This window comes from Vespa mandarinia, chromosome 7 (assembly GCF_050613455.1).
Source record: "Vespa mandarinia isolate Hongniang chromosome 7, ASM5061345v1, whole genome shotgun sequence".
Taxonomy (NCBI): Eukaryota; Metazoa; Arthropoda; class Insecta; order Hymenoptera; family Vespidae; genus Vespa; species Vespa mandarinia.
In genome coordinates, this window is record NC_140816.1 from 3,939,588 (window position 1) to 3,960,505 (window position 20,918).

At 23.8% G+C, this 20,918-nt stretch overlaps 10 protein-coding genes across 16 annotated transcripts; 3 read left to right on the plus strand and 7 right to left on the minus strand.

Moving 5' to 3' along the window:
- The first annotated feature begins 313 nt into the window (after positions 1 to 313).
- LOC118440283 (lysocardiolipin acyltransferase 1) lies at positions 314 to 3,129 on the plus strand. Of its 3 annotated transcripts, none has more exons than XM_035863103.2 (6): positions 314 to 498; positions 670 to 694; positions 783 to 843; positions 916 to 1,123; positions 1,196 to 1,762; positions 1,945 to 2,426. In XM_035863103.2, exons 1-6 carry the CDS (start codon positions 456 to 458, stop codon positions 2,109 to 2,111), a joined length of 1,071 nt encoding a protein of 356 aa, XP_035718996.2. In that variant the 5' UTR covers positions 314 to 455; the 3' UTR covers positions 2,112 to 2,426. The 3 variants fall into 3 exon arrangements, with proteins under 3 accessions (XP_035718996.2, XP_035718995.2, XP_035718993.2); XM_035863102.2 differs by adding an exon at positions 3,089 to 3,129 and having other exon boundaries at positions 369 to 498; positions 670 to 843; positions 1,945 to 2,129; XM_035863100.2 differs by having other exon boundaries at positions 369 to 498; positions 670 to 843; positions 1,945 to 2,425.
- On the minus strand, positions 1,855 to 4,908 carry LOC118440288 (coiled-coil domain-containing protein 134-like). 2 transcript variants are annotated; one of them, XM_035863114.2, is made up of 4 exons: positions 4,631 to 4,908; positions 4,334 to 4,543; positions 3,932 to 4,228; positions 1,855 to 2,094 (listed from the first exon to the last, which is right to left on the minus strand). In XM_035863114.2, exons 1-4 carry the CDS (start codon positions 4,800 to 4,802, stop codon positions 2,048 to 2,050), a joined length of 726 nt encoding a protein of 241 aa, XP_035719007.2. In that variant the 5' UTR covers positions 4,803 to 4,908; the 3' UTR covers positions 1,855 to 2,047. The 2 variants fall into 2 exon arrangements, with proteins under 2 accessions (XP_035719007.2, XP_035719008.2); XM_035863115.2 differs by lacking the exon at positions 1,855 to 2,094 and having other exon boundaries at positions 3,837 to 4,228; positions 4,631 to 4,907.
- A 649-nt stretch (positions 4,909 to 5,557) lies between these two features.
- Positions 5,558 to 6,887, minus strand: LOC146872881 (uncharacterized). Its single transcript, XM_085658045.1, has 3 exons — positions 6,306 to 6,887; positions 5,998 to 6,204; positions 5,558 to 5,890 (listed from the first exon to the last, which is right to left on the minus strand). The coding sequence occupies exons 1-3, from the start codon at positions 6,469 to 6,471 to the stop codon at positions 5,598 to 5,600; spliced, it is 666 nt and encodes a 221-aa protein (XP_085514171.1). The 5' UTR covers positions 6,472 to 6,887; the 3' UTR covers positions 5,558 to 5,597.
- Positions 6,888 to 7,202: 315 nt separating this feature from the next.
- Positions 7,203 to 10,264, minus strand: LOC118440285 (uncharacterized). Its single transcript, XM_085658043.1, has 4 exons — positions 9,617 to 10,264; positions 9,307 to 9,516; positions 7,673 to 7,882; positions 7,203 to 7,565 (listed from the first exon to the last, which is right to left on the minus strand). Exons 1-4 carry the CDS (start codon positions 9,780 to 9,782, stop codon positions 7,273 to 7,275), a joined length of 879 nt encoding a protein of 292 aa, XP_085514169.1. The 5' UTR covers positions 9,783 to 10,264; the 3' UTR covers positions 7,203 to 7,272.
- A 170-nt stretch (positions 10,265 to 10,434) lies between these two features.
- Positions 10,435 to 11,586, minus strand: LOC146872882 (uncharacterized). The gene is made up of 3 exons (XM_085658044.1): positions 11,273 to 11,586; positions 10,962 to 11,171; positions 10,435 to 10,861 (listed from the first exon to the last, which is right to left on the minus strand). The coding sequence occupies exons 1-3, from the start codon at positions 11,436 to 11,438 to the stop codon at positions 10,569 to 10,571; spliced, it is 669 nt and encodes a 222-aa protein (XP_085514170.1). The 5' UTR covers positions 11,439 to 11,586; the 3' UTR covers positions 10,435 to 10,568.
- Positions 11,587 to 12,104: 518 nt separating this feature from the next.
- Positions 12,105 to 13,207, minus strand: LOC146872883 (uncharacterized). Its single transcript, XM_085658218.1, has 3 exons — positions 12,933 to 13,207; positions 12,622 to 12,831; positions 12,105 to 12,514 (listed from the first exon to the last, which is right to left on the minus strand). Exons 1-3 carry the CDS (start codon positions 13,096 to 13,098, stop codon positions 12,225 to 12,227), a joined length of 666 nt encoding a protein of 221 aa, XP_085514344.1. The 5' UTR covers positions 13,099 to 13,207; the 3' UTR covers positions 12,105 to 12,224.
- Positions 13,208 to 13,302: 95 nt separating this feature from the next.
- LOC118440284 (NADH-cytochrome b5 reductase-like) lies at positions 13,303 to 14,854 on the plus strand. Of its 2 annotated transcripts, none has more exons than XM_035863105.2 (4): positions 13,303 to 13,834; positions 13,907 to 14,141; positions 14,199 to 14,416; positions 14,482 to 14,854. In XM_035863105.2, exons 1-4 carry the CDS (start codon positions 13,573 to 13,575, stop codon positions 14,670 to 14,672), a joined length of 906 nt encoding a protein of 301 aa, XP_035718998.1. In that variant the 5' UTR covers positions 13,303 to 13,572; the 3' UTR covers positions 14,673 to 14,854. The 2 variants fall into 2 exon arrangements, with proteins under 2 accessions (XP_035718998.1, XP_035719000.1); XM_035863107.2 differs by having other exon boundaries at positions 14,486 to 14,659.
- Fancl (E3 ubiquitin-protein ligase Fancl) lies at positions 14,678 to 16,296 on the minus strand. Of its 2 annotated transcripts, none has more exons than XM_085658216.1 (6): positions 15,997 to 16,296; positions 15,799 to 15,900; positions 15,470 to 15,717; positions 15,192 to 15,378; positions 14,892 to 15,122; positions 14,678 to 14,814 (listed from the first exon to the last, which is right to left on the minus strand). In XM_085658216.1, the coding sequence occupies exons 1-6, from the start codon at positions 16,294 to 16,296 to the stop codon at positions 14,719 to 14,721; spliced, it is 1,164 nt and encodes a 387-aa protein (XP_085514342.1). In that variant the 3' UTR covers positions 14,678 to 14,718. The 2 variants fall into 2 exon arrangements, with proteins under 2 accessions (XP_085514342.1, XP_035718992.2); XM_035863099.2 differs by having other exon boundaries at positions 15,192 to 15,381.
- Positions 16,297 to 16,549: 253 nt separating this feature from the next.
- On the plus strand, positions 16,550 to 20,145 carry MFS16 (major facilitator superfamily transporter 16). 2 transcript variants are annotated; one of them, XM_035863097.2, is made up of 10 exons: positions 16,550 to 16,685; positions 16,797 to 17,508; positions 17,612 to 17,690; positions 17,771 to 17,906; positions 18,010 to 18,375; positions 18,825 to 18,869; positions 18,990 to 19,191; positions 19,270 to 19,418; positions 19,497 to 19,799; positions 19,942 to 20,145. In XM_035863097.2, the coding sequence occupies exons 2-10, from the start codon at positions 17,223 to 17,225 to the stop codon at positions 20,002 to 20,004; spliced, it is 1,629 nt and encodes a 542-aa protein (XP_035718990.2). In that variant the 5' UTR covers positions 16,550 to 16,685; positions 16,797 to 17,222; the 3' UTR covers positions 20,005 to 20,145. The 2 variants fall into 2 exon arrangements, with proteins under 2 accessions (XP_035718990.2, XP_035718991.2); XM_035863098.2 differs by lacking the exon at positions 18,825 to 18,869 and having other exon boundaries at positions 16,552 to 16,685.
- A 131-nt stretch (positions 20,146 to 20,276) lies between these two features.
- Positions 20,277 to 20,916, minus strand: pen-2 (presenilin enhancer, gamma-secretase subunit). The gene is made up of 4 exons (XM_035863118.2): positions 20,836 to 20,916; positions 20,693 to 20,754; positions 20,475 to 20,579; positions 20,277 to 20,416 (listed from the first exon to the last, which is right to left on the minus strand). The coding sequence occupies exons 2-4, from the start codon at positions 20,751 to 20,753 to the stop codon at positions 20,277 to 20,279; spliced, it is 306 nt and encodes a 101-aa protein (XP_035719011.1). The 5' UTR covers position 20,754; positions 20,836 to 20,916.
- Between the last annotated feature and the right edge of the window lie 2 nt (positions 20,917 to 20,918).

Consider the following 20,918-nt stretch of genomic DNA (forward strand, 5'->3'; position numbering starts at 1 on the left):
ATTAATATATAATTTGGATAGATCTATAGTACATAAATATACAAATATATTTTTATCAATTTTCTATTCTACATTGAAAATTAAATCGATTTATAGGGAATTTTTTTAATATATTTAAAGATAGATGTACTACACAAATACATTTTACATATTTGTATTCATCTCATATAATACAAAATACAAAATTAAATCATATACTCACTGTGCTTTTTATTAGTTTAATATTAATTTATATCCAGTAATTTTTTAATTACTTATGTTAGAGAATAGCACTTTATAAGTTATTCTTTGGGGATTGTAGCCCTGTATTTAGTAGATCAATAATGGTCCAGCAGCATCCCAGAACTCAGTTCATACTGGGTAAAGAAGAGAGGGTGGTACAGTGAAGCCCTTGTAATAAGGTTGTAGAGAAGCCTAAGAAAAACGATATTTCACAAGAAAGCAGTTGACATCCAATGCCTATGAAGAATAGTTCAATTGGAAAATTTATATGTCAAAGTAAGTATAACAATTGTTTTTTTTTTTTTAAATAAAATATAAATAATATAATAATATTATTATAAGAAATATTTATTAAAATTAATATTAAAATAATGAAAAATATTTTGTTTTTTATATTGTTTAATAAAATAAAGTCTTAGGTCGTGCATCATTTAATTATATTTACAGGCTGTAATGCGTGGACTATTGCGTGGTATGTTATACTGTGCTCTTTGGTATGGTAGTATTGTAGCTGGTTTCTTATTTATCGCTTGTCCACTTTTACCACTTTTGCTATTCAGTCCTCCAAAATTTCGAAAATGTGGAGATTTGCTATTTTCTTGTTGGGAACTTTATCCCACAGTGAGTTTATTGTATTGATTTCTTAATATTAATCTTTTTTTACATGGTGAATATTAGATAAATTTATTGTAGGCACTGTTAAAGATATTTGGTGTAAAAATCTTTGTATCAGGAGATCATATTTCTCCTAACGAATCAGCTATACTTGTAATGAATCACAGAACACGAGTAGACTGGAACTTTTTATGGGCTGCGATGTATCAAGCATGTATGCCTGATATAGCTTGTCATAGATTGAAATTTATTTTGAAAGATCCAATAAGACATATCCCAGGACCAGGTAAATAAAAATAAATCATTGTAAATGTTATAATATAAACTATATTGTTATATAAAATAATATATTTGACAGGATGGATAATGCAAATGAATGGCTTCCTCTATATAACACGTCGTTGGGAAGAAGACAAAGGTCGACTATTACGTACTCTGGACTATGTGGTAGCATTAAGAAGACGTACACAATTACTTATATTCCCAGAGGGTACAGATTTAACAAAAACTAGTAAAGAGAAGTCTGATAAATATGCTTTACAACATCAACTACCTCAATATACATATACATTACATCCAAAAACTACAGGATTTAGTTATCTAGTACAACACCTCCAGAAAGCAAATTATCTTGATGCAGTATATGACTTAACAATAGCTTATCCTGATTATGTCCCACAATCTGAAATTGATTTAATTAGGGGTAAATTACCACATGAAGTACATTTTTATATCAAACGAATACCATCTTCAGATATACCTACACATGAATTAATGTTAAGGAAATGGTTAGAAGATAGATGGTCTGACAAAGAAGAAATATTAAAAAATTTTTATGAAAAGAAAAGTTTTCCTACTGAAATATGGCCAACAGCAAAGATGTTACCATTACAAGCTGCATTCAGCTTCTGGAGTATATTAACTGGTAAATCGATAAATTATTTACTAAAATATCCTTCATTTTATTAAATTTACAATAAAAATTAATTTTTTTTATATATTCTCCATCTTAATATTAATTTTATATCATTTCATATAAATTCTCTATTTTAATTATAAATGTAAATATATTGTTTATTTACTTCCTAATATAATCTATATTTACAGGTACGACAATACTCTTATTAATTATTTCTCCAATATTTCAACTGTGGGCATTGGTGCATGCTATCTTTTTTATTGGATTATCTTTATTTACAACTGGATTTAATCAAATTGAAATGGCATGGTATTGGCGCTGGAAAGCATATTCTTTTTCTGCAAAACACAGTTAATAACAATGTTTAATCAGAGTAAGTAACAAACTAATTTATGCTTTTCTGTCACTGTGATATTGGTATATCTAAGATTTAGATGTACAACTATCATATTTTTAGAAATGTTCCTTCCGTTGTACATGTTAGATTTTAAAGAAATAAGTACTTAGAAAATGTATATATTTCCAAATGGATAAAAAAAATACATGAAAATGCTAAAAAGTTAAAAATAGCATCATAATAATGTATAAAAATTATTATGGCAAAATCAAGTAAAATTATTAATGTAATTCACAAAAATGATGAACTATATAGAGAAGTTTTGTACATTTGTTATATACACATATATATTTATTTACTTATTAATTCATTTATTGCATGCCTTCCAACTTAGCACGAATATTAAAAGTGTTTTAAAGATAAACAAAAATTTTGTAAATATGCCCATGAATATGAAAAATCAATGTTTTTATACAATTATATACTATTGCTCATTTCAGAAATGAGTCACTTATAGAATAAAAATATTTTTGAACTATTAATAATAATTAATCTATCAAAAATCATCATTTTATAATTGCGTAAATTAAATTATAAATGAGACTAAGAATATTAAGATTGAAAAAAATATGTTCTTTAACTTCTGTACTTCCATAAAAATATTAGTTTGCTATATTCATTAAACTAAAGAAAAAAGTACAAATTTGTTTTTAATTAAAAAAAAGAAGAATAATATAAATAACAGAATTAAAAATAATATGTGGCATATATAGTATACATAAGTATTTAAGTTATTAAAATTTATAGGTCTCTACCCAAGAAAATAGTTGATGAATCATTGTCATGTATTAATTTTTTTCTATTCAGCAATATTATAATATTAAGAAATTACATAAAATTAGAAAAAATACAATATTTACTCTGTTGAGCATATATTAAAAAATACTAATTCAAAGTAAATATTGCCCTAATAATAAATTTATATTTTTTTGTAGTTATAAATGTTTAAAATTAAGTAAAAGTGAATTCATGTGCCAAAGAGATACATGCAGAGAGTTTGTAGTTCTCTAAATCATAAATATTAAATACTAAAGATTATATATCTATTATTCTATATGTATATATAAAGTATGCTTATAAAATATTTTATTTATGATAGAAGAATTAGGATTTTTATCTATTTCGTCATTAAAAATATTAATCAATATATTATAGAAAATCTTAATATGATTCATTCATAACACTTCTTTTGTTCAAAGTGTTGCATATATTTAAATTGTACTAAAAAATTTAATTATAATTCTAGTCACAATCTTAGATAGATGTATATGATTAGACTGATAAATAATAATACTATTTTATATTTAGAACTTCCTATTCAACATTAGAAAGATTTCAAATTTTTAGATTAATTTTTAGATCTTGGATGAAATGCGTATAAATATTGTATAAAAGTAGTATTGTTCAAATTGTAATAAAATTGTATTACACTGTTAGAATCTAATTGTGTTAATATAAAATGTGAATCTGATGTGTTGTTAATATAAAATGTAAAATAATATAAAATATCTTCAAATTGTATTTAACATACACACACATTCCGTATCTATATAAAAATACATTAAATGAATTATATATATTTCAAGGATTAACACAGATATATGAATCTATATTTGAATTCTATACACATAAAGGTAGAAAAGATTTTTGTCAATAGTAATATGAAGTGAATCGAAATATAAATCTTTTTAAACGATTTATTTAACTTAAAAAATATTCCCTACTTTTTATTATTTACCACAAAAATGTTTATAAATCGTATCTTATTAATTTTGGACCTTTTTTTTGTTTTGACATTCCTTTCTTGAACTTCTTTTTGTTAGACAAATGATTACTTTTTTCATAATTTATGGATTCAGATTTTCGTCTTGTGTTATTAAGCTCTTCAATAGCTGAAGAAATTATAGTAATAATGGATTCATCCAACAAATGTTGCATTTTATTAGCAAAATGTAAAGACCAATTCATTGTTTCTTTCCATTTATTTTGATTTTTTAATATTTTACGAGTAATATCCGGAAAATTAAGAACAACATTTCCAAAAAAAGATGTTTGCTCCAATATAAAAAACAAGCCTATAAGATCAACAAAAATGATATCAATAACATATAATATAAATCATTGATTTTATATTTATCCTTCGCATAATGTTAGGTTTATTTTTTTCAAATATGACTTACACTCTATTATACCATCATTATTTGAAACGATTCCCTTGTTAATATTAGACATTATATTCTCTAGCATTGATGTTTTATCTTCAATAATATGAATTGCATCCTTAATAATTTGTTTGATCATTATGTATCTACGTTCATATGTATCAATATCTTCTAATATTTTGATAGCCTCTTGATATCCTTGTGCATTTCTTAAAAGCGACTTTTTAACTATAATATATATATATATAAATTATCATGTAAAATAAACATTTAAACAAAGTATTATAATATTAAAAATTGTCTTATAATGCGTACATAATTCTCCATTTGGTTCTAATTGGAAAGTTGCACTTTTTAACAGATTGTATTTGGTTGGCAGTTTAAACTTTGAAGTTTGCTCTTTCGTATGTTCGCTTTTTTTCGCGACCGTTGAAATTATTAATAAAAACTTAATATACATTAATACAAAAAGTAATTTTTTTTGCATGATGACTTAAAAAACAAATATAATTTATTAATCTTATTACAATGTGTTCGTAACTTACATTTAGAATGATATTCCTTCGTAAATGCAACCGTATATATATATATATATATATACACTAAATACGTTTGATATAATTTAAATGATACTTCTAAGGACATATATAAATAACATAGAATATAGGTCAAATATAGGTTTAATAAAAAATGTCAACTAACGTCAACTGTTCTGACGGATAATATTCATTTACGGTCTAATGATAATATAATGTTTTATACTCATTTATACTCACATGTGATTTTCACGAATAGTCATAATAAAGATTATGCTTTTAAATTTTATTTAATAATATTATGTTTGTTTATATTATTTATGAAATAATAATTTACTAAAAGATAAAAAATTATTGTTGAATTATTTCATCAAGTGTTGGATGAGATGTGTATAAATATTATATAAAAGGAGTATTATTCATATTGTAATAAAATTGTATCACATCTAGAATTTGGTTGTGTTGTTAATATAAAGTGTAAAATAATATAAAAAATCATCGAATTATATTTATTACATATATACACAGTTACTTCATACCTATATACAAATATATTAAATAAATTATATACATTTCAAGGATTAATACAATTATATGAATTTATGTAAAATATCTGTAATTTGTAAAATTAGAAAAGATTTTTGTCAATGTTAATATGAAGTGAATCGAAATATAAATCTTTTTAAAATATATTTACATTAAAAATATTTTTAAATATATTTTACTGAAGCTATCGCAAGAAATGTTTATAATTCCAATTTCATGAATTTTGAAAGACTCCTCTTTGATTTCTTTTTATTAGACAAATTATTATTTTTTCCAGATTTTTCTTTTATTTTATTAAGTTCCTTAATAGCTGAAGAAATTACAGCATAACTAGATTCATCCACAATATCTTCATATGAATCAACATATTGCGCAGACAACAATAGTATATCAATCCATTTTTTTTCAAGTCTTACAATTTTAGCAACCATATCTGGGAAATGAAAAATAAGATCTCCAAAAAGAGATACATTCTCCAATATCGAAAACAAGGCTATAAGATTAACAAAAATGATACCAGAAATATATAATTTGAGCAGTTGATTTTATAATATTTATCATTCACATAATATTGTTCATTTTTTTATAAATATGACTTACCAGTTATAATACCAGCACTCTTTGAAAAAGTTCCATTGTTAATATTAGCTTTGGTATTATTTATTAATGTTGAACTTTCTTGAATAGAACGCACTATCTCTTCAATTAATTCTATGATTATTAATTTAAGATCAGATTTATTTTCTGTTCGTATAGCTTTAATAAATTCTATATATTCTTCTCTATATCTCACAAAAAATTTTCTCACTGTAATGTATATATATATAAATTAAAATTTGTATTTAATTATCAAGGAAATAAACATATAAATAAAGTATTATAATTAAAGATTGTCTTATAGTGCATACGATAATCTGCATTTGATTGTATTTTAAATATTGCTGTTTTTAATGGATCGGTTGTGATTGGTTGAATTTTAAATTTGGTGGAATTTTCCTTTTCCGCATATGCGACAATTGATAACAGAAATAAAAACTTAATATGCATTAATACAAAAAGTAATTTTTTTTGCATGATGACTTAAAAACAAATATAATTTATTAATCTTATTACAATGTGTTCGTAACTTACATTTAGAATGATATTCTTTCGTAAATGTAAACGTATATATATACATATTAAATACGTTTGATATAATTTAAATACTTCTAAGGACATATATAAATAACATAGAATATAGGTCAAATATAGGTTTAATAAAAAATGTCAACTAACGTCAACTGTTCTGACGGATAATAATATTCATATCGGATATAATATTCATTCACAGTCTAATGATAATATAATGTTTTATACTCATTTATACTCACATGTGATTTTCACGAATAGTCATAATAAAAATCATGCTTTTAAATTTTATTTAATAATATTATGTTTGTTTATATTATTTATGAAATAATAATTTACTGAAAAAGAAAAATTATCGTTGAATTATCTCATCAAATCTTGGATGAGATGTGTATAAATATTATATAAAAGGAGTATTATTCAAATTGTAATAAAATTGTATCACATTTAGAATTTGGTTGTGTTGTTAATATAGAGTGTAAAATAATATAAAATATCACCAAGTTATATTTATTACATATATACACAGCTACTTCATACCTATATACAAATATATTAAATAAATTATATACATTTCAAGGATTAATATAATTATATGAATTTATGTAAAATATCTGTAATTTGTAAAGTTAGAAAAGACTTTTTTCAAAGTTAATATGAATTGAATCGAAATATAAATCTTTTTAAAATTTATTTACATTAGAAAATATTTTTAAATATATTTTGCTGATGCTATCACAAGAATGTTTATAATTCCAATTTCATGAATTTTGAGAAACTCTTCTTTGACTTCTTTTTATTAGACAAATTATTATTTTTTCCAGATTTTTCTTTTATTTTATTAAGTTCCTTTTTAGCTAATGAAATTACAGCATAACTAGATTTATCCACCAAATCTTCAATTAAATCAGTATATTGCACAGACAACAATAGTATTTCAATCCATTTTTTTTCAAGTTTTAAAATTTTAGCAACTATATCTGGGAAATGAGAAACAAGATCTCCAAAAAAAGATATGTTCTCCAATAACAAAAACAAGGCTATAAGATTAACAAAAATGATACCAGTAATATATAATCTGTGCTGTTGATTTTATAATATTTATCATTCGCATAATATTGTTCATTTTTTTGTAAATATGACTTACCATTTGTAATATCATCAGTCATTGAAAAAGGTTCATTGTTAATATTAGATCTGGCAGTATCTATTACTGTTGAACTTGCTTGAATATAATGTACTATCTCTTCCATTAATTCTTTGATTATTAATAATTTACGATCAAATTTATTTTCTGTTTGTATAGCTTTAATAACTTCTATATAATCTTCTCTATGCGTCGCAAATGATTTTCTCACTGTAATACATACAATTATAAATTAAAATTTGTGCTTAATTATCATGGAAATAAACATTTAAATAAATTATTATAATTAAAGGTTGTCTTATAGTGCATACTATAATCTGCATTTGATTGTATTTTAAATAGTGCTGCTTTTAACGGTTCGGTTCTGATTGGTTGAATTTTAAATTTGGTGAAAATATCCTCTTCCGCATGTGCGACGATTGATAACAGAAATAAAAACTTAATATGCATTAATACAAAAAGTAATTTTTTTTGCATGATGACTTAAAAAACAAATATAATTTATTAATCTTATTACAATGTGTTCGTAACTTACATTTAGAATGATATTCTTTCGTAAATGCAAACGTATATATATACATACTAAATACGTTTGATAGAATTTAAATACTTCTAAGGACATATATAAATAACATAGAATATAGGTCAAATATAGGTTTAATAAAAAATGTCAACTAACGTCAACTGTTCTGACGGATAATAATATTCATATCGGATATAATATTCATTCACAGTCTAATGATAATATAATGTTTTATACTCATTTATACTCACATGTGATTATATATTAATATTATGTTTGTTTATATTATTTATGAAATAATAATTTACTGAAAAAGAAAAATTATCGTTGAATTATTTTATCAAATCTTGGATGAGATGTGTATAAATATTATATAAAAGGAGTATTATTCAAATTGTAATAAAATTGTATCACATTTAGAATTTGGTTGTATTGTTAATATAGAGTGTAAAATAATATAAAATATCAACGAATTATATTTATTACATACACAGCTATTTCATACCTATATACAAATATATTACATAAATTATATACATTTCAAGGATTAATACAATTATATGAATTTATGTATAATATCTGTAATTTTTAATGTTAGAAAAGATTTTTGTCAATGTTAATTTGAAGTGAATCGAAATATAAATCTTTTTAAAATATATTTACATTAAAAATATTTTTAAATATATTTTACTGAAGCTATCGCAAGAATGTTTATAATTCCAATTTCATGAATTTTGAGAAACTCTTCTTTGACTGCTTTTTATTAGACAAATAATACTTTTTTCCCCATTTTTTATTTATTTTATTAAGTTCCTTTTTAGCTAATGAAATTATTGCATAACTAGATTCATCCACCAAATCTTCAATTACATCAGTATATTGTGCAGACAACAATAATATTTTAATCCATTTTTTTTCAAATTTTAAAATTTTAGCGACTATATCTGGGTAATGAAAAACAAGATCACCAAAAAAAGATATATTCTCCAATATCGTATACCAGGCTATAAGATTAATAAAAATGATACCAGTAATATATAATCTGAGCTGTTGATTTTATAATATTTATTCTTCGCATAATATTGTTCATTTTTTTGTAAATATGACTTACCATTTATAATATCATTACTCATTGAAGTAGCTCCATTTTTAATATTAGATCTGGCATTATGTATTTCTATTGAACATTCTTGAATAGAATACACTATCTCTTGAATTAATTCCATGATTATTAATAATTTACGATCAGATATATCTTCTGTTTGTATAGCTTTAATAATTTCTGAATAACTTTCTCTATATCTTGCAAACATTCTTCTCACTGTAATATATACAAAAAAAATTAAAATTTGTGCTTAATTATCATGGAAATAAACATTTCAATAAAATATTATAATTCAAGAATGTTTTACTATACATACGATAATCTGCATTTGATTGTATTTTAAATAATGCTGTTCTTAACGGATCGGTTGTGACCGGTGGAATTTTAAATTTAGTGGAATTTTCCTCTTCCGCATGCGCGACGATTGATACCAGAAATAAAAACTTAATATAGATTAATACACGCAGTAATTTTATTTCCATGGTAACCCAACAATGTATAATTAATTAATCTTATTACAATGTGTTCGTAACTCACATTTAGAATGATATTCCTTCGTAAATGCAAACGTATATATATATATATACACTAAATACGTTTGATATAATTTAAATGATACTTCTAAGGACATATATAAATAACATAGAATATAGGTCAAATATAGGTTTAATAAAAAATGTCAACTAACGTCAACTGTTCTGACGGATAATATTCATTTACAGTCTAATGATAATATAATGTTTTATACTCATTTATACTCACATGTGATTTTCACGAATAGTCATAATAAAGATTATGCTTTTAAATTTTATTTAATAATATTATGTTTGTTTATATTATTTATGAAATAATAATTTACTGAAAGATAAAAAATTATTGTTAAATTATTTCATCAAGTGTAGGATGAGATGTGTATAAATATTATATAAAAGGAGTATTATTCATATAGTAATAAAATTGTATCACATCTAGAATTTGGTTGTGTTGTTAATATAAAGTGTAAAATAATATAAAATATCATCAATTTATATTTATTACATGCATATACAGCTACTTCATACCTATATACAAATATATTAAATAAATTATATACACTTCAAGGATTAATACAATTATATGAATCTATGTATAATATCTGTAATATGTAAAGTTAGAAAAGATTTTTATCAATGTTAATATGAATTGAATCGAAATATAAATCTTTTTAAAATTTATTTAAATTAAAAAATATTTCTAAATATATTTTATTGAAACTGTCACTAGAATGTTTATAATTCCATTTTCATCAATTTTGAGAAACTCTTTTTTGACTTCTTTTTATTATACAAATAATATTTTTTTCCAGATTTTTCTTTTATTTTATTAAGTTCCTTTGTAGCTAATGAAATTACAGGATAACTAGATTCATCCACAATATCTTCAATTAAATCAGTATATTGCCCAGACAACAATAGTATTTCAATCCATTTTTTTTCAAATGTTAAAATTTTAGCGACTATATCTGGGAAATGAAAAGCAAGATCTCCAAAAAAAGATACGTTCTCCAATATCGAAAACAAAGCTATAAGATTAACAAAAATGATACCAGTAATCTGAGCTGTTGATTTTATAATATTTATCATTCGCATAATATTGTTCATTTTCTCGTAAATATGACTTACCATTTATAATATCATCACTCATTGAAAAAGTTTCATTCTTAATATTAGATCTGGCATTATCTATTTCTATTGAATAATCTTCTATAGAATGCACTATCTCTTCAATTAATTCCATGATTATTAATAATTTACGATCAGATTTATTTTCTATTTGTATAGCTCTAATAATTTCTAAATAATCTTCTCTATTTCTCACAAACAATTTTCTCACTGTAATATATACAATTATAAATTAAAATTTGTGCTTAATTATCATGGAAATAAATATTTAAATAAATTATTATAATTAAAAATTGTTTTATTATACATACGATAATCTGCATTTGATTGTATTCTAAATAATGCTGCTTTTAACGGATCGGTTGTGATCGGTTGAATTTTAAATCCGGTGGAATTTTCCTCTTCCGCATGCGCAACGATTGATACCAGACATAAAAACTTAATATAGATTAATACACGCAGTAATTTTATTTCCATGATAACCCAACAATGTATAATTAATTAATCTTATTACAATGAGTTCGTAACTTACATTTAGAATGATATTCTTTCGTAAATGCAAACGTATATATATATATATATACATACTAAATACGTTTGATATAATTTAAATACTTCTAAGGACATATATAAATAACATAGAATATAGGTCAAATATAGGTTTAATAAAAAATGTCAACTAACGTCAACTGTTCTGACGGATAATATTCATTTACAGTCTAATGATAATATAATGTTTTATACTCATTTATATTCACATGTGATTTTCACGAATAGTCATAATGAAGATCATGCTTTTAAGTTTTATTTAATAATATTATGTTTGTTTATATTATTTATGAAATAATAATTTACTGAAAAAGAAAAATTATTGTTGAATTATTTCATCAAATCTTGGATGAGATGTGTATAAATATTATATAAAAGGAGTATTATTCAAATTGTAATAAAATTGTATCACATCTAGAATTTGGTTGTGTTGTTAATATAAAGTGTAAAATAATATAAAAAATCATCGAATTATATTTATTACATATATACACAGTTACTTCATACCTATATACAAATATATTAAATAAATTATATACATTTCAAGGATTAATACAATTATATGAATTTATGTAAAATATCTGTAATTTGTAAAGTTAAAAAAGACTTTCATCAATGTTAATATGAAGTGAATCGAAATATAAATCTTTTTAAAATTTACTTAAATTAAAAAATATTTTTAAATATATTTTACTGAAGCTATCGCAAGAATTTTTATAATTCCAATTTCATGAATTTTGAGAGTCTCTTTGACTGCTTTTTATTAAACAAATATTTTTTTTTTTCAGATTTTTCTTTTATTTTATTAAGTTCCTTTTTAGCTAATGAAATTACAGAATAACTAGATTCATCCATCAAATGTTGAACTGAATCAGTATATTGCACAGACAACAATAGTATTTCACTCCATTTTGTTTCAAGTCTTAAAATTTTAGTAACCATATCTGGGAAATGAAAAACAAGATCTCCAAAAAAACATACTTTCTCCAATATCGTAAACAAGGCTATAAGATTAACAAAAATGATACCAGTAATATATAATCTGAGCTGTTGATTTTATAATATTTATTCTTCGCATAATATTGTTCATTTTTTTGTAAATATGACTTACCACTTATAATACCATCACTCTTTGGAAAAGCTTCTTTTTTAATATTAGATCTGGCATTATCTATTATTATTGAACTTTCTTGAATAGAACGCACTATCTCTAGCATTAATTCTATGATTATTAATAATTTACGATCAGATTTATTTTCTTTTTTTATAGCTTTAATAATTTCTAAATAATCTTTTCTATTTCTCGCAAACGATTCTCTCACTGTAATATATACAAATATAAATTAAAATTAGTGGTTAATTAGTATGGAAATAAACATTTAAATAAAGTATTATAATTAAAGATTGTCTTATAGTACATACGATAATCTGCATTTGATTGTATTCTAAATAATGCTGTTTTTAACGGATCGGATCTGATTGGTTGAATTTTAAATTTGGTGGAAATTTCTTCTTCCGCATGCGCAACGATTGATAACAGAAATAAAAACATATTATACATTAATACACGCAATAAGTTTATTTCCATCGTAATTCAACAATATATAATTAATTAATCTTATTACAATGTGTTCGGAGATTGAATTTAAAATGATGTTCTTTTCAAACATATATGTATACTGAACCTAATACACAATTTGAATGACACTTTAAAGGACATATATATATATATATATATATATATATATATGTATATATACATACATATATATATACATAGGTTATAGCTCAAATATACATAGATTCAGTAAAAAATGTCGACTAATGTCAAATGTTAAACGAATAATATTCATTTTAAACTTAATGATAATACAATGTGTTTACTCATTTATACTTACATGTGATTTGTATGATTAGTCATAATAGAAATCACGCTTTTAATTTTTGTGCAATAATGCTTTGTATTTATCTTATAAAAATAATACTTTATTGAAAGATAAAATATGATTACTAAATTATTTCATAGTATTAGCTAAATTAAAGTAAAAGTATTTCATTAAAAATGATTTCTTACAAAGACGAAGATGTTTATGACAAACGACCTGAAACTCCTCCTGAGGAAAGTTGTTGTGGCAGTGGTTGTAATCCTTGTATTTTAGATATTCATCAAAAGTTATTAAAACAATGGGAAGAAAGAAGAAAAAATAATGTAATTATAGAACCAATGAGAAATTTAATATCTCCAACCTCTTTTAATCCTTTTATAGTTAGTGATACTTATAAAGCTTCTCAAGATTATATTTTTATACGGTTAGAATATAAAGGTAATTTAATGTAAACTTATTTTATAAAAATTAAGATTTTACTAAAAATTTATAATTATATTTTTTATATAGAAAGTAATATTGACAATGATAAGTCTTTACATCTTGTTCCTGGACAACATATTATATTACGTTCTAATTCTATGTCAAAAGCTTATACACCTATTTCTTGGTCAAATAAAAATTTATTACTTCTCGTAAAAGTATACCCAACAGGTAAATTTAGTCAGCTTCTAAATAATGCAAAAAAAAATGACGAATTTGAAATCAGAGGACCATATGGGGATTTTAGATATAAGTATAATAGGTGTGTTATAAAATTGTTATAAAAGTTACAATGTATTATATTTTTTACTTTGGTTAGTTTTCAGGAAATCATTATGTTCTGTATAGGCTCTGGAATTACAGCAGTTTATTCTTTAGCTAAGATAATTGTAGAAAATGAGATAGAAGAAACTAGAATAAGTTTTATCGCTGGATTTCGATCGATCTTATGTGTGCCTTTGAAAAAAGAATTACAATATTTATCAGATTATTGGAATTTTGTATGTACATTACATATATCAGAAAATCTGATTTCAGGTATATTAACAATATGCATAATATTGTGAGATAATATTGAAATTCTATGAAGAATCTTTTTATAGATAGTGACCAAAATATTCATGGTATTAATATTGAAAATGGGCGTCTAAATAAACAGTCAGTTTATAATTATCTACAATCTGGTAAACCAGAAAGAACTTTAATTTTAATATGTGGTACAAATGAATTCAATCAATCTGTTGAACAATGGTCAAGAGAAAATAATTATTCTCATATACACATATTCAAATAATAAGATTTGTTTTTATTATTTCGACTGACTTTAATCAATTATTAAATCAATTAATAGGACAGGATATATTTTCTTCACAATGAGGACAGGTACCATGTATGTGACCAAATGCAACTTGGTTTCCAGCTACTGCTTGTAACCACTGAAATAATTATATAAATTTAATAAATTAGTACAAATAATCATTTTTGTAATACTTTTTAAAGAAATTTTATATACCTGTAACAAACATTTTGTATGAAAGTGTCTTCTGCATTTAATATTATCGCAAATTTTATTTGGAAATTGTTCCTTATCTGATTCCAAGGAGAAACAAATACAACATTCTTCATCCATAAACATACAATTTTTATCATTAATGCTATCATATTGTTCTTGTTTTTGAGGAAACTTAGATATATTTAACAAAATGAATAAATTTTCTAATATGCCATTTTCTGAATTCCATATCTGTAAAATTACAACAGTAATAAACATAATTATTCATAATATCATATAATTTTTATTCATAATACATACATGCATGTTCTCAGAAATAATATCTTTTTGTCTTTGTACATCTACATCACTACCTAAAAATTTGAATTCTGGAAGCGAGGTAGGATTTAGGGGGTTTATTGTAATCAGCATCGACAATGATTCTGATAAGTACACACGCCTATATAAATGATAAGGCTTTGGAGGAATTGGATCTAATATGCAGCAACTTCTGTAAACATTTTATAAAACGTTAAAATAATACATGTATGTAATATCAAAATAATTCTCTAAATATCTAATTATATATTCAGATTTACCTATCGATATCTGATAGAACTTGCCATAAATCATCAAGTATTTCTACTTGTTGCTTAAATTTATTTATTACGGTAATTAGGGAAGATATATTCTGGTTAAAAGATCCTAATGCAGGTATTTCGGGTAAATCATTGGATATAACATTCCATGGATTAATACTATCATTAGTTTTTTTTAATACGATATGAATGTTCCTCAATGATAGTTTAATTATATTTAATGAACTATTAGATGATAGTTTAATATCCTTGGAAGAATAATATGATTAAATTGCATATATAATATAAAATTGTATTCAATACTAATGTTTTCATATTTCAAAACTTACGGATTGAGATTCAAAGATATCTTTTAAATCTTGAAGTATGACAGTCGGTGATAAATCGATTGGTACATTATATTCTTTGTTTAATTTACAGATAGATTCACTCTACATTAAAATATAACTTTATTTAATTGATTCTATTAAAAAAAAAAAAAAAAAAAAAAAAAAAAAAATTCAATGTTAATATAAAAAGAAACTTACAATAAGTGATTGTAATAATCTCAAAAAAGATGATACTGAAGACGCCCTTTTAATCAAATCGTTTACACTTTTAATAAATGTTCTCTTCCGTAAAAAAGCAAAACTTTTACCAAAATTAAGCACTGCATTGTGTAATGCTGGATAATTTGGTAAAGTTAGTTTCACTTTAATTTTCTGTTTTTCTATAGTATTCAAAGGACATACGATTATTAGATACCCTTGCCATGATACTGGTGAAGTCGAAGTTAATATTATTTTTGGATGCCATTGCAGAATAGATGCACATTCTTCAATTAGCATATTGGCATCTTAATTTTGCAAAAAAATATGTTATAAAAAGTTAAATCCAACCGATGGTTATTGTAAAAATGTTTATGGTTATGATAAATGACTTTTTTTCTTTTTGAAATACTACTATTTTTATTTTTGTTGAATTTAATTACTTATACTTTCATCTAACATATAAAATATCGATGAAACTTTGTGTCAAATTTTTTGTTCACTTTTAATTCAAATTTCGCGCAATTGCAAAAATTTTATTGAACTTGGAAATTGAACTTTGTTTCCTGAATGTGGTAATAAGCCAAGGTTCCATTCAAGGCTTAGTGTACGTTTCATATTTGACCAGTTGTGATGCTTTGTTACTCAGGACAATAAACATTCCATTTTAAATTACCATACTATGTCAGGTGTGTTTAATAATTACAGTCTTTAGTTCGTTCAAAGTGAGAAATTAATACAACTTAGTCATTCTTATATATTCATAATTATAATTATTTTCTTTGTTTATTTTCTTTTAGGTTATGACTCATACAGTACATTCTGGTCCGTACATTCTTTTTATTAATTTCATTATTTTAATTTTAATTTTATCTTGTTCATGGAGAACAATTAAAAATAATTAAATTATGTTAGGTTTTATAATATATGTTCTAAAATAGTGTAGTGTTTTAAATACTGTTTCCATGTTTACGACAATAGTATTTATATATAAATGTAAAATTATATATATATATATACAGGTACTATATTAGTATTTTAATATAATATAACAATTGTCAAGAGAAAGCATAGAAATATCTTTCTGTTTAATGAAAAGTATTTATACTTATCAAAATATAATTGATATTTTAATCTATTTACTTTGATATTAATAAGAAAGTAGACTTGCATTTAAACATATACAACTATAATAAACTGCAATTGCATTAAAAAGTACTTAATAAATGCATTTAAATATGATATCTCTAAAAGATGCCCCATGGGGTTTACAAATGATTGAATATATAACATCAAAATGTTGTCCTCATCGTCGTATTAATCGACTTATATGGCATCAAGGAGGCATATTTGCACTTACGTATTTATCATATACTTGTTATCACATGACAAGAAAGCCTATATCTGTGGTAAAAAATGTATTAAGCCTTAATTGCAGTAATTTATCACCACCAGATGATATTATTATTAATGATACCAATCGAGATACATGGTGTGATTGGGCTCCATTTGGTAATTAATATTTATTTATGTTGTATATTTTAGCAAAGTACATATTATAAAAACATATTTTTATGTATTATTAGACTTTATTAAATTATTTATATTTCAATAGACACATCAGATGCTCCAGCATTACTTGGTATGTTAGATTCAGCATTCTTATTTGCATATGCAGCTGCCATGTTTCTCAGGTGACGCTTTAAAGTGAGCTTATTAATCATTGTAGTATCAAAAAATTGCATTAAAATTAACATTTTATTTTTTCATATAGTGGATTTATTGCTGAACGTGTTAATCTGCGTTATTTCATTTCCCTTGGTATGCTAACATCTGGTATTTCTTGTTATTTATTTGGAATTGCTAGACCGTATAAGATACATAATCTATGGTATTTTATTTTGGTTCAGGTTGGTATTAATATAATATGTTCTAAACAATTATATTCAATAATAGTTTACTTTATAATAAAAAAAATGTACATTTTTTATAATAAAATTTAATTTTTTTTAGGCTGCTGGTGGAGTATTTCAAACTTCAGGTTGGCCAGGTGTAGTAACAGTTGTAGGAAATTGGTTTGGAAGAAGAAAACGAGGCTTAATTTTTGGAATATGGAATTCTCATACATCTTTAGGAAATATATTGGGAACTTTAGTTGCAGCTAAATTTGTTGAATCTGACTGGGGTTTAAGTTTCATGATACCAGGAGCTATAATGGGTTTGGCAGGATTTATAATTTTTTTATTCTTAGCACCTGCACCTATTGATGTAGGATGTTCTCTTCCTAATTCACTTGGATATAGAAAAATAGATGCAACTGATAGTTCAGATGAAGATAGTATTGAAGATGTCGAAGAATCTCATACTCCTAGAGAAGATGTAAGTTTCTAATTATAGTGAAATGATACTATACAGTAATATTCTATATATAATGATAAATAATGCATATTGCATAATATTATTGCTATTTTAATTATAGTCAATAATAACATAACATTGCATTTAGTAATGTTTTTAGTAAAACAACAGTAAAAATATGTTTTGATTTCCCATCTAACTCAAGTAAATTGCACGTTGATACATGAAGTATAAGCATGACAATTATCATCAGTTTTTTCAAATTTAAAAATATAATTACTATTAATTCATTTTCTGTTTCTTCTTCATATATTAGTCTATTTTGTAGTATTCCAGAATAACAAGTAATTTTATGGTGTTTGTAATGATACTGACAAACTACATATCTACTTCAATAGTTTTTAATTCATATAATTTATGCATTTGACATATAATATGCCCACTAAAAAATACCCGTTTCCTTTACCTAGCGTGTCATCTATCGCTGTGTCTACCGTGAACAAAATGTTACTAACGTAAGTGCATGCATATTTTCAGTGACCTTGTAGTTAAAATATATTAACTATGAATTATTATATAATACTTAATGTATTTAAATTATTAGTTGAACATAATATAAATTTTTATTTTGAAAGGATTCACCAAGCTTAAGATCCGAAACTAGTCCAATGTTATCAACAAATAGACGTTTGCACCATCATGCTGAAGAGAATGCTATTGGGTTTTTTGGAGCCATAAGTATACCCGGTGTACTCGAATATTCTTCTTCATTATTTTTTGCAAAACTTGTAAGCTACACATTGCTTTACTGGTTGCCATTGTATATTGCAGTTTCAAGTTAGTAAATTAATACTAAAATATTAGAGTATCCTTAAATATTAAAAAATTATCAATATTTATATTTATATTTTTTAGGTACATATAATACAACATTAAGTGCATATTTATCAATATTATTTGATGTAGGAGGTATTGCAGGTGCAATAGTTGCTGGTGTTTTATCAGACTACAGTGGTATGAGTGCTTTAACATGTGCTGTAATGCTTGGATTTGCAATTCCAACAGTAATATCTTTTATACTGAAAAAATATTCATAAAATCATGTTAATTTATTATAATGATAATTAATGTTTATTTTTCAGTTATTTATTTATGATTATTTAGAAAGTATGAGTTTAAGTGTTAGTATACTATTATTATTAACAACAGGACTGTTAGTTAATGGACCATATGCTTTAATAACGACTGCAGTATCTGCTGAATTAGGAACTCATCCTAGTTTGGGAGACAGTTCTAAAGCTTTAGCAACAGTTACTGCAATTATTGATGGAACAGGCAGTATTGGTGCTGCAGTTGGCCCATTATTAACAGGATTTGTTTCCCAATGGGCAGGATGGCATAATGTTTTTTATATGCTCATGTTTGCAAACGCGTTAGCTCTAGTTGTAAGTAAATTTTATAAATAAATATATATACATTTATAAACAGTACTATTCTACACATACACACACACACGTGTGTATATATATATATATATATATATATGTAATTTATTTATTTATTTATTTATTTATTTATTTATTTCAGTTTTTGTCCAGATTAGTTTATAAAGATATACAATTGTATGGACAGCGACGAAGGATTGTATAAGTGAAGTGTATCTTAAGATTAAGATACAAGAACTTTTTTACAAATACAAATGGATTAACTATGTATATACTAACAAAATTACTCAATTTTAATTTAAATATTAATTATTATTGTTAAATAAATGATATATTTTTACATTAATTGAGTTTTATATGTATATATGAAGATGTAGTTATTTTTAACGTATGTAAAAAAGTAGTTATAATTATAATAAGTAGCAATTTTTTATTAGATAAATACAATAATAAATTATTAAAATATTATATGAGTTATCAAGGAATACCAATAGGGATGATATAACTAATATGATCTGCAAATTCTCCCCAGGCAGCTCTTTGTGTTTGAAATATTACGATCCATGCAACAAGGGCAATCATCCATAAGATAGCTCCAATGCCAGAAAATATTACATCTATAATATTATCCGTTTATTAACAATTCTCTTTTAATAGAAACAATACAATACATACATCTTTTAATCTGTTTTTGTTCCTCATAAGGTGGTACGATAAAAGCCTCTCGTATAAACCAAATTGCATTAACAGCCCAAAGAAATGGAAGCAATGCAAATCCAGCTATATAGAAAAAATAAAAATTGTATATTTTATGATCAAAAACATGATATCACGAATTTGTTTTGTTTTTTTTTTGTTTTTTTTTTTTTTTTTCTTTGATTGTTAGTACTTACCACGAAAATACCATCGGCAAAGATATAATTTTCTTTCATTTGTAAGTTTTGATAAATCCATACTGTTTTAATAAAAAAAAATGTATTACTTATGATAGAGTTAAACTAAATTTTTTTTTCTTTTGATAATTTATTATATTTACTTCTTCGCAAGTATTATTGACAGCTCGACTAAAATACTTGCGTAGTGAGCACTTCCTATTATAGTAGAAAGTACAATGATGTT

Coding starts and splice junctions, on each gene's coding strand:
- LOC118440283 (XM_035863102.2), top strand. CDS start 676: ATGCGTGGACTATTGCGTGGTATGTTATACTGTGCTCTTTGGTATGGT. Junction 1,124..1,195: donor AAGACATATCCCAGGACCAG/GTAAATAAAAAT, acceptor TATATTTGACAG/GATGGATAATGCAAATGAAT. Junction 1,763..1,944: donor CTTCTGGAGTATATTAACTG/GTAAATCGATAA, acceptor CTATATTTACAG/GTACGACAATACTCTTATTA.
- LOC118440288 (XM_035863114.2), bottom strand. CDS start 4,802: ATGCAAAAAAAATTACTTTTTGTATTAATGTATATTAAGTTTTTATTA. Junction 4,229..4,333: donor TAATGATGGTATAATAGAGT/GTAAGTCATATT, acceptor TTGATCTTATAG/GCTTGTTTTTTATATTGGAG. Junction 2,095..3,931: donor AATGTCAAAACAAAAAAAAG/GTCCAAAATTAA, acceptor TGTGTTTTGCAG/AAAAAGAATATGCTTTCCAG.
- LOC146872881 (XM_085658045.1), bottom strand. CDS start 6,471: ATGCAAAAAAAATTACTTTTTGTATTAATGCATATTAAGTTTTTATTT. Junction 6,205..6,305: donor ACAATCAAATGCAGATTATC/GTATGCACTATA, acceptor TATACATTACAG/TGAGAAAATTTTTTGTGAGA. Junction 5,891..5,997: donor GAGTGCTGGTATTATAACTG/GTAAGTCATATT, acceptor TTAATCTTATAG/CCTTGTTTTCGATATTGGAG.
- LOC118440285 (XM_085658043.1), bottom strand. CDS start 9,782: ATGGAAATAAAATTACTGCGTGTATTAATCTATATTAAGTTTTTATTT. Junction 9,517..9,616: donor ACAATCAAATGCAGATTATC/GTATGTATAGTA, acceptor TATATATTACAG/TGAGAAGAATGTTTGCAAGA. Junction 7,883..9,306: donor GAGTAATGATATTATAAATG/GTAAGTCATATT, acceptor TATGTATTACAG/TGAGAAAATCATTTGCGACG.
- LOC146872882 (XM_085658044.1), bottom strand. CDS start 11,438: ATGGAAATAAAATTACTGCGTGTATTAATCTATATTAAGTTTTTATGT. Junction 11,172..11,272: donor ACAATCAAATGCAGATTATC/GTATGTATAATA, acceptor TATATATTACAG/TGAGAAAATTGTTTGTGAGA. Junction 10,862..10,961: donor GAGTGATGATATTATAAATG/GTAAGTCATATT, acceptor TTAATCTTATAG/CTTTGTTTTCGATATTGGAG.
- LOC146872883 (XM_085658218.1), bottom strand. CDS start 13,098: ATGGAAATAAACTTATTGCGTGTATTAATGTATAATATGTTTTTATTT. Junction 12,832..12,932: donor ACAATCAAATGCAGATTATC/GTATGTACTATA, acceptor TATATATTACAG/TGAGAGAATCGTTTGCGAGA. Junction 12,515..12,621: donor GAGTGATGGTATTATAAGTG/GTAAGTCATATT, acceptor TTAATCTTATAG/CCTTGTTTACGATATTGGAG.
- LOC118440284 (XM_035863105.2), top strand. CDS start 13,573: ATGATTTCTTACAAAGACGAAGATGTTTATGACAAACGACCTGAAACT. Junction 14,142..14,198: donor TTTAGATATAAGTATAATAG/GTGTGTTATAAA, acceptor TACTTTGGTTAG/TTTTCAGGAAATCATTATGT. Junction 14,417..14,481: donor ATCAGAAAATCTGATTTCAG/GTATATTAACAA, acceptor ATCTTTTTATAG/ATAGTGACCAAAATATTCAT.
- Fancl (XM_035863099.2), bottom strand. CDS start 16,296: ATGCTAATTGAAGAATGTGCATCTATTCTGCAATGGCATCCAAAAATA. Junction 15,901..15,996: donor GATTATTACAATCACTTATT/GTAAGTTTCTTT, acceptor ATTTTAATGTAG/AGTGAATCTATCTGTAAATT. Junction 15,718..15,798: donor ATATCTTTGAATCTCAATCC/GTAAGTTTTGAA, acceptor TATTCTTCCAAG/GATATTAAACTATCATCTAA.
- MFS16 (XM_035863097.2), top strand. CDS start 17,223: ATGCATTTAAATATGATATCTCTAAAAGATGCCCCATGGGGTTTACAA. Junction 17,691..17,770: donor GCAGCTGCCATGTTTCTCAG/GTGACGCTTTAA, acceptor TTTTTCATATAG/TGGATTTATTGCTGAACGTG. Junction 19,419..19,496: donor TTGGATTTGCAATTCCAACA/GTAATATCTTTT, acceptor TTTATTTTTCAG/TTATTTATTTATGATTATTT.
- pen-2 (XM_035863118.2), bottom strand. CDS start 20,753: ATGGATTTATCAAAACTTACAAATGAAAGAAAATTATATCTTTGCCGA. Junction 20,580..20,692: donor TTGCCGATGGTATTTTCGTG/GTAAGTACTAAC, acceptor TTTTCTATATAG/CTGGATTTGCATTGCTTCCA. Junction 20,417..20,474: donor ACAAAAACAGATTAAAAGAT/GTATGTATTGTA, acceptor ATAATATTATAG/ATGTAATATTTTCTGGCATT.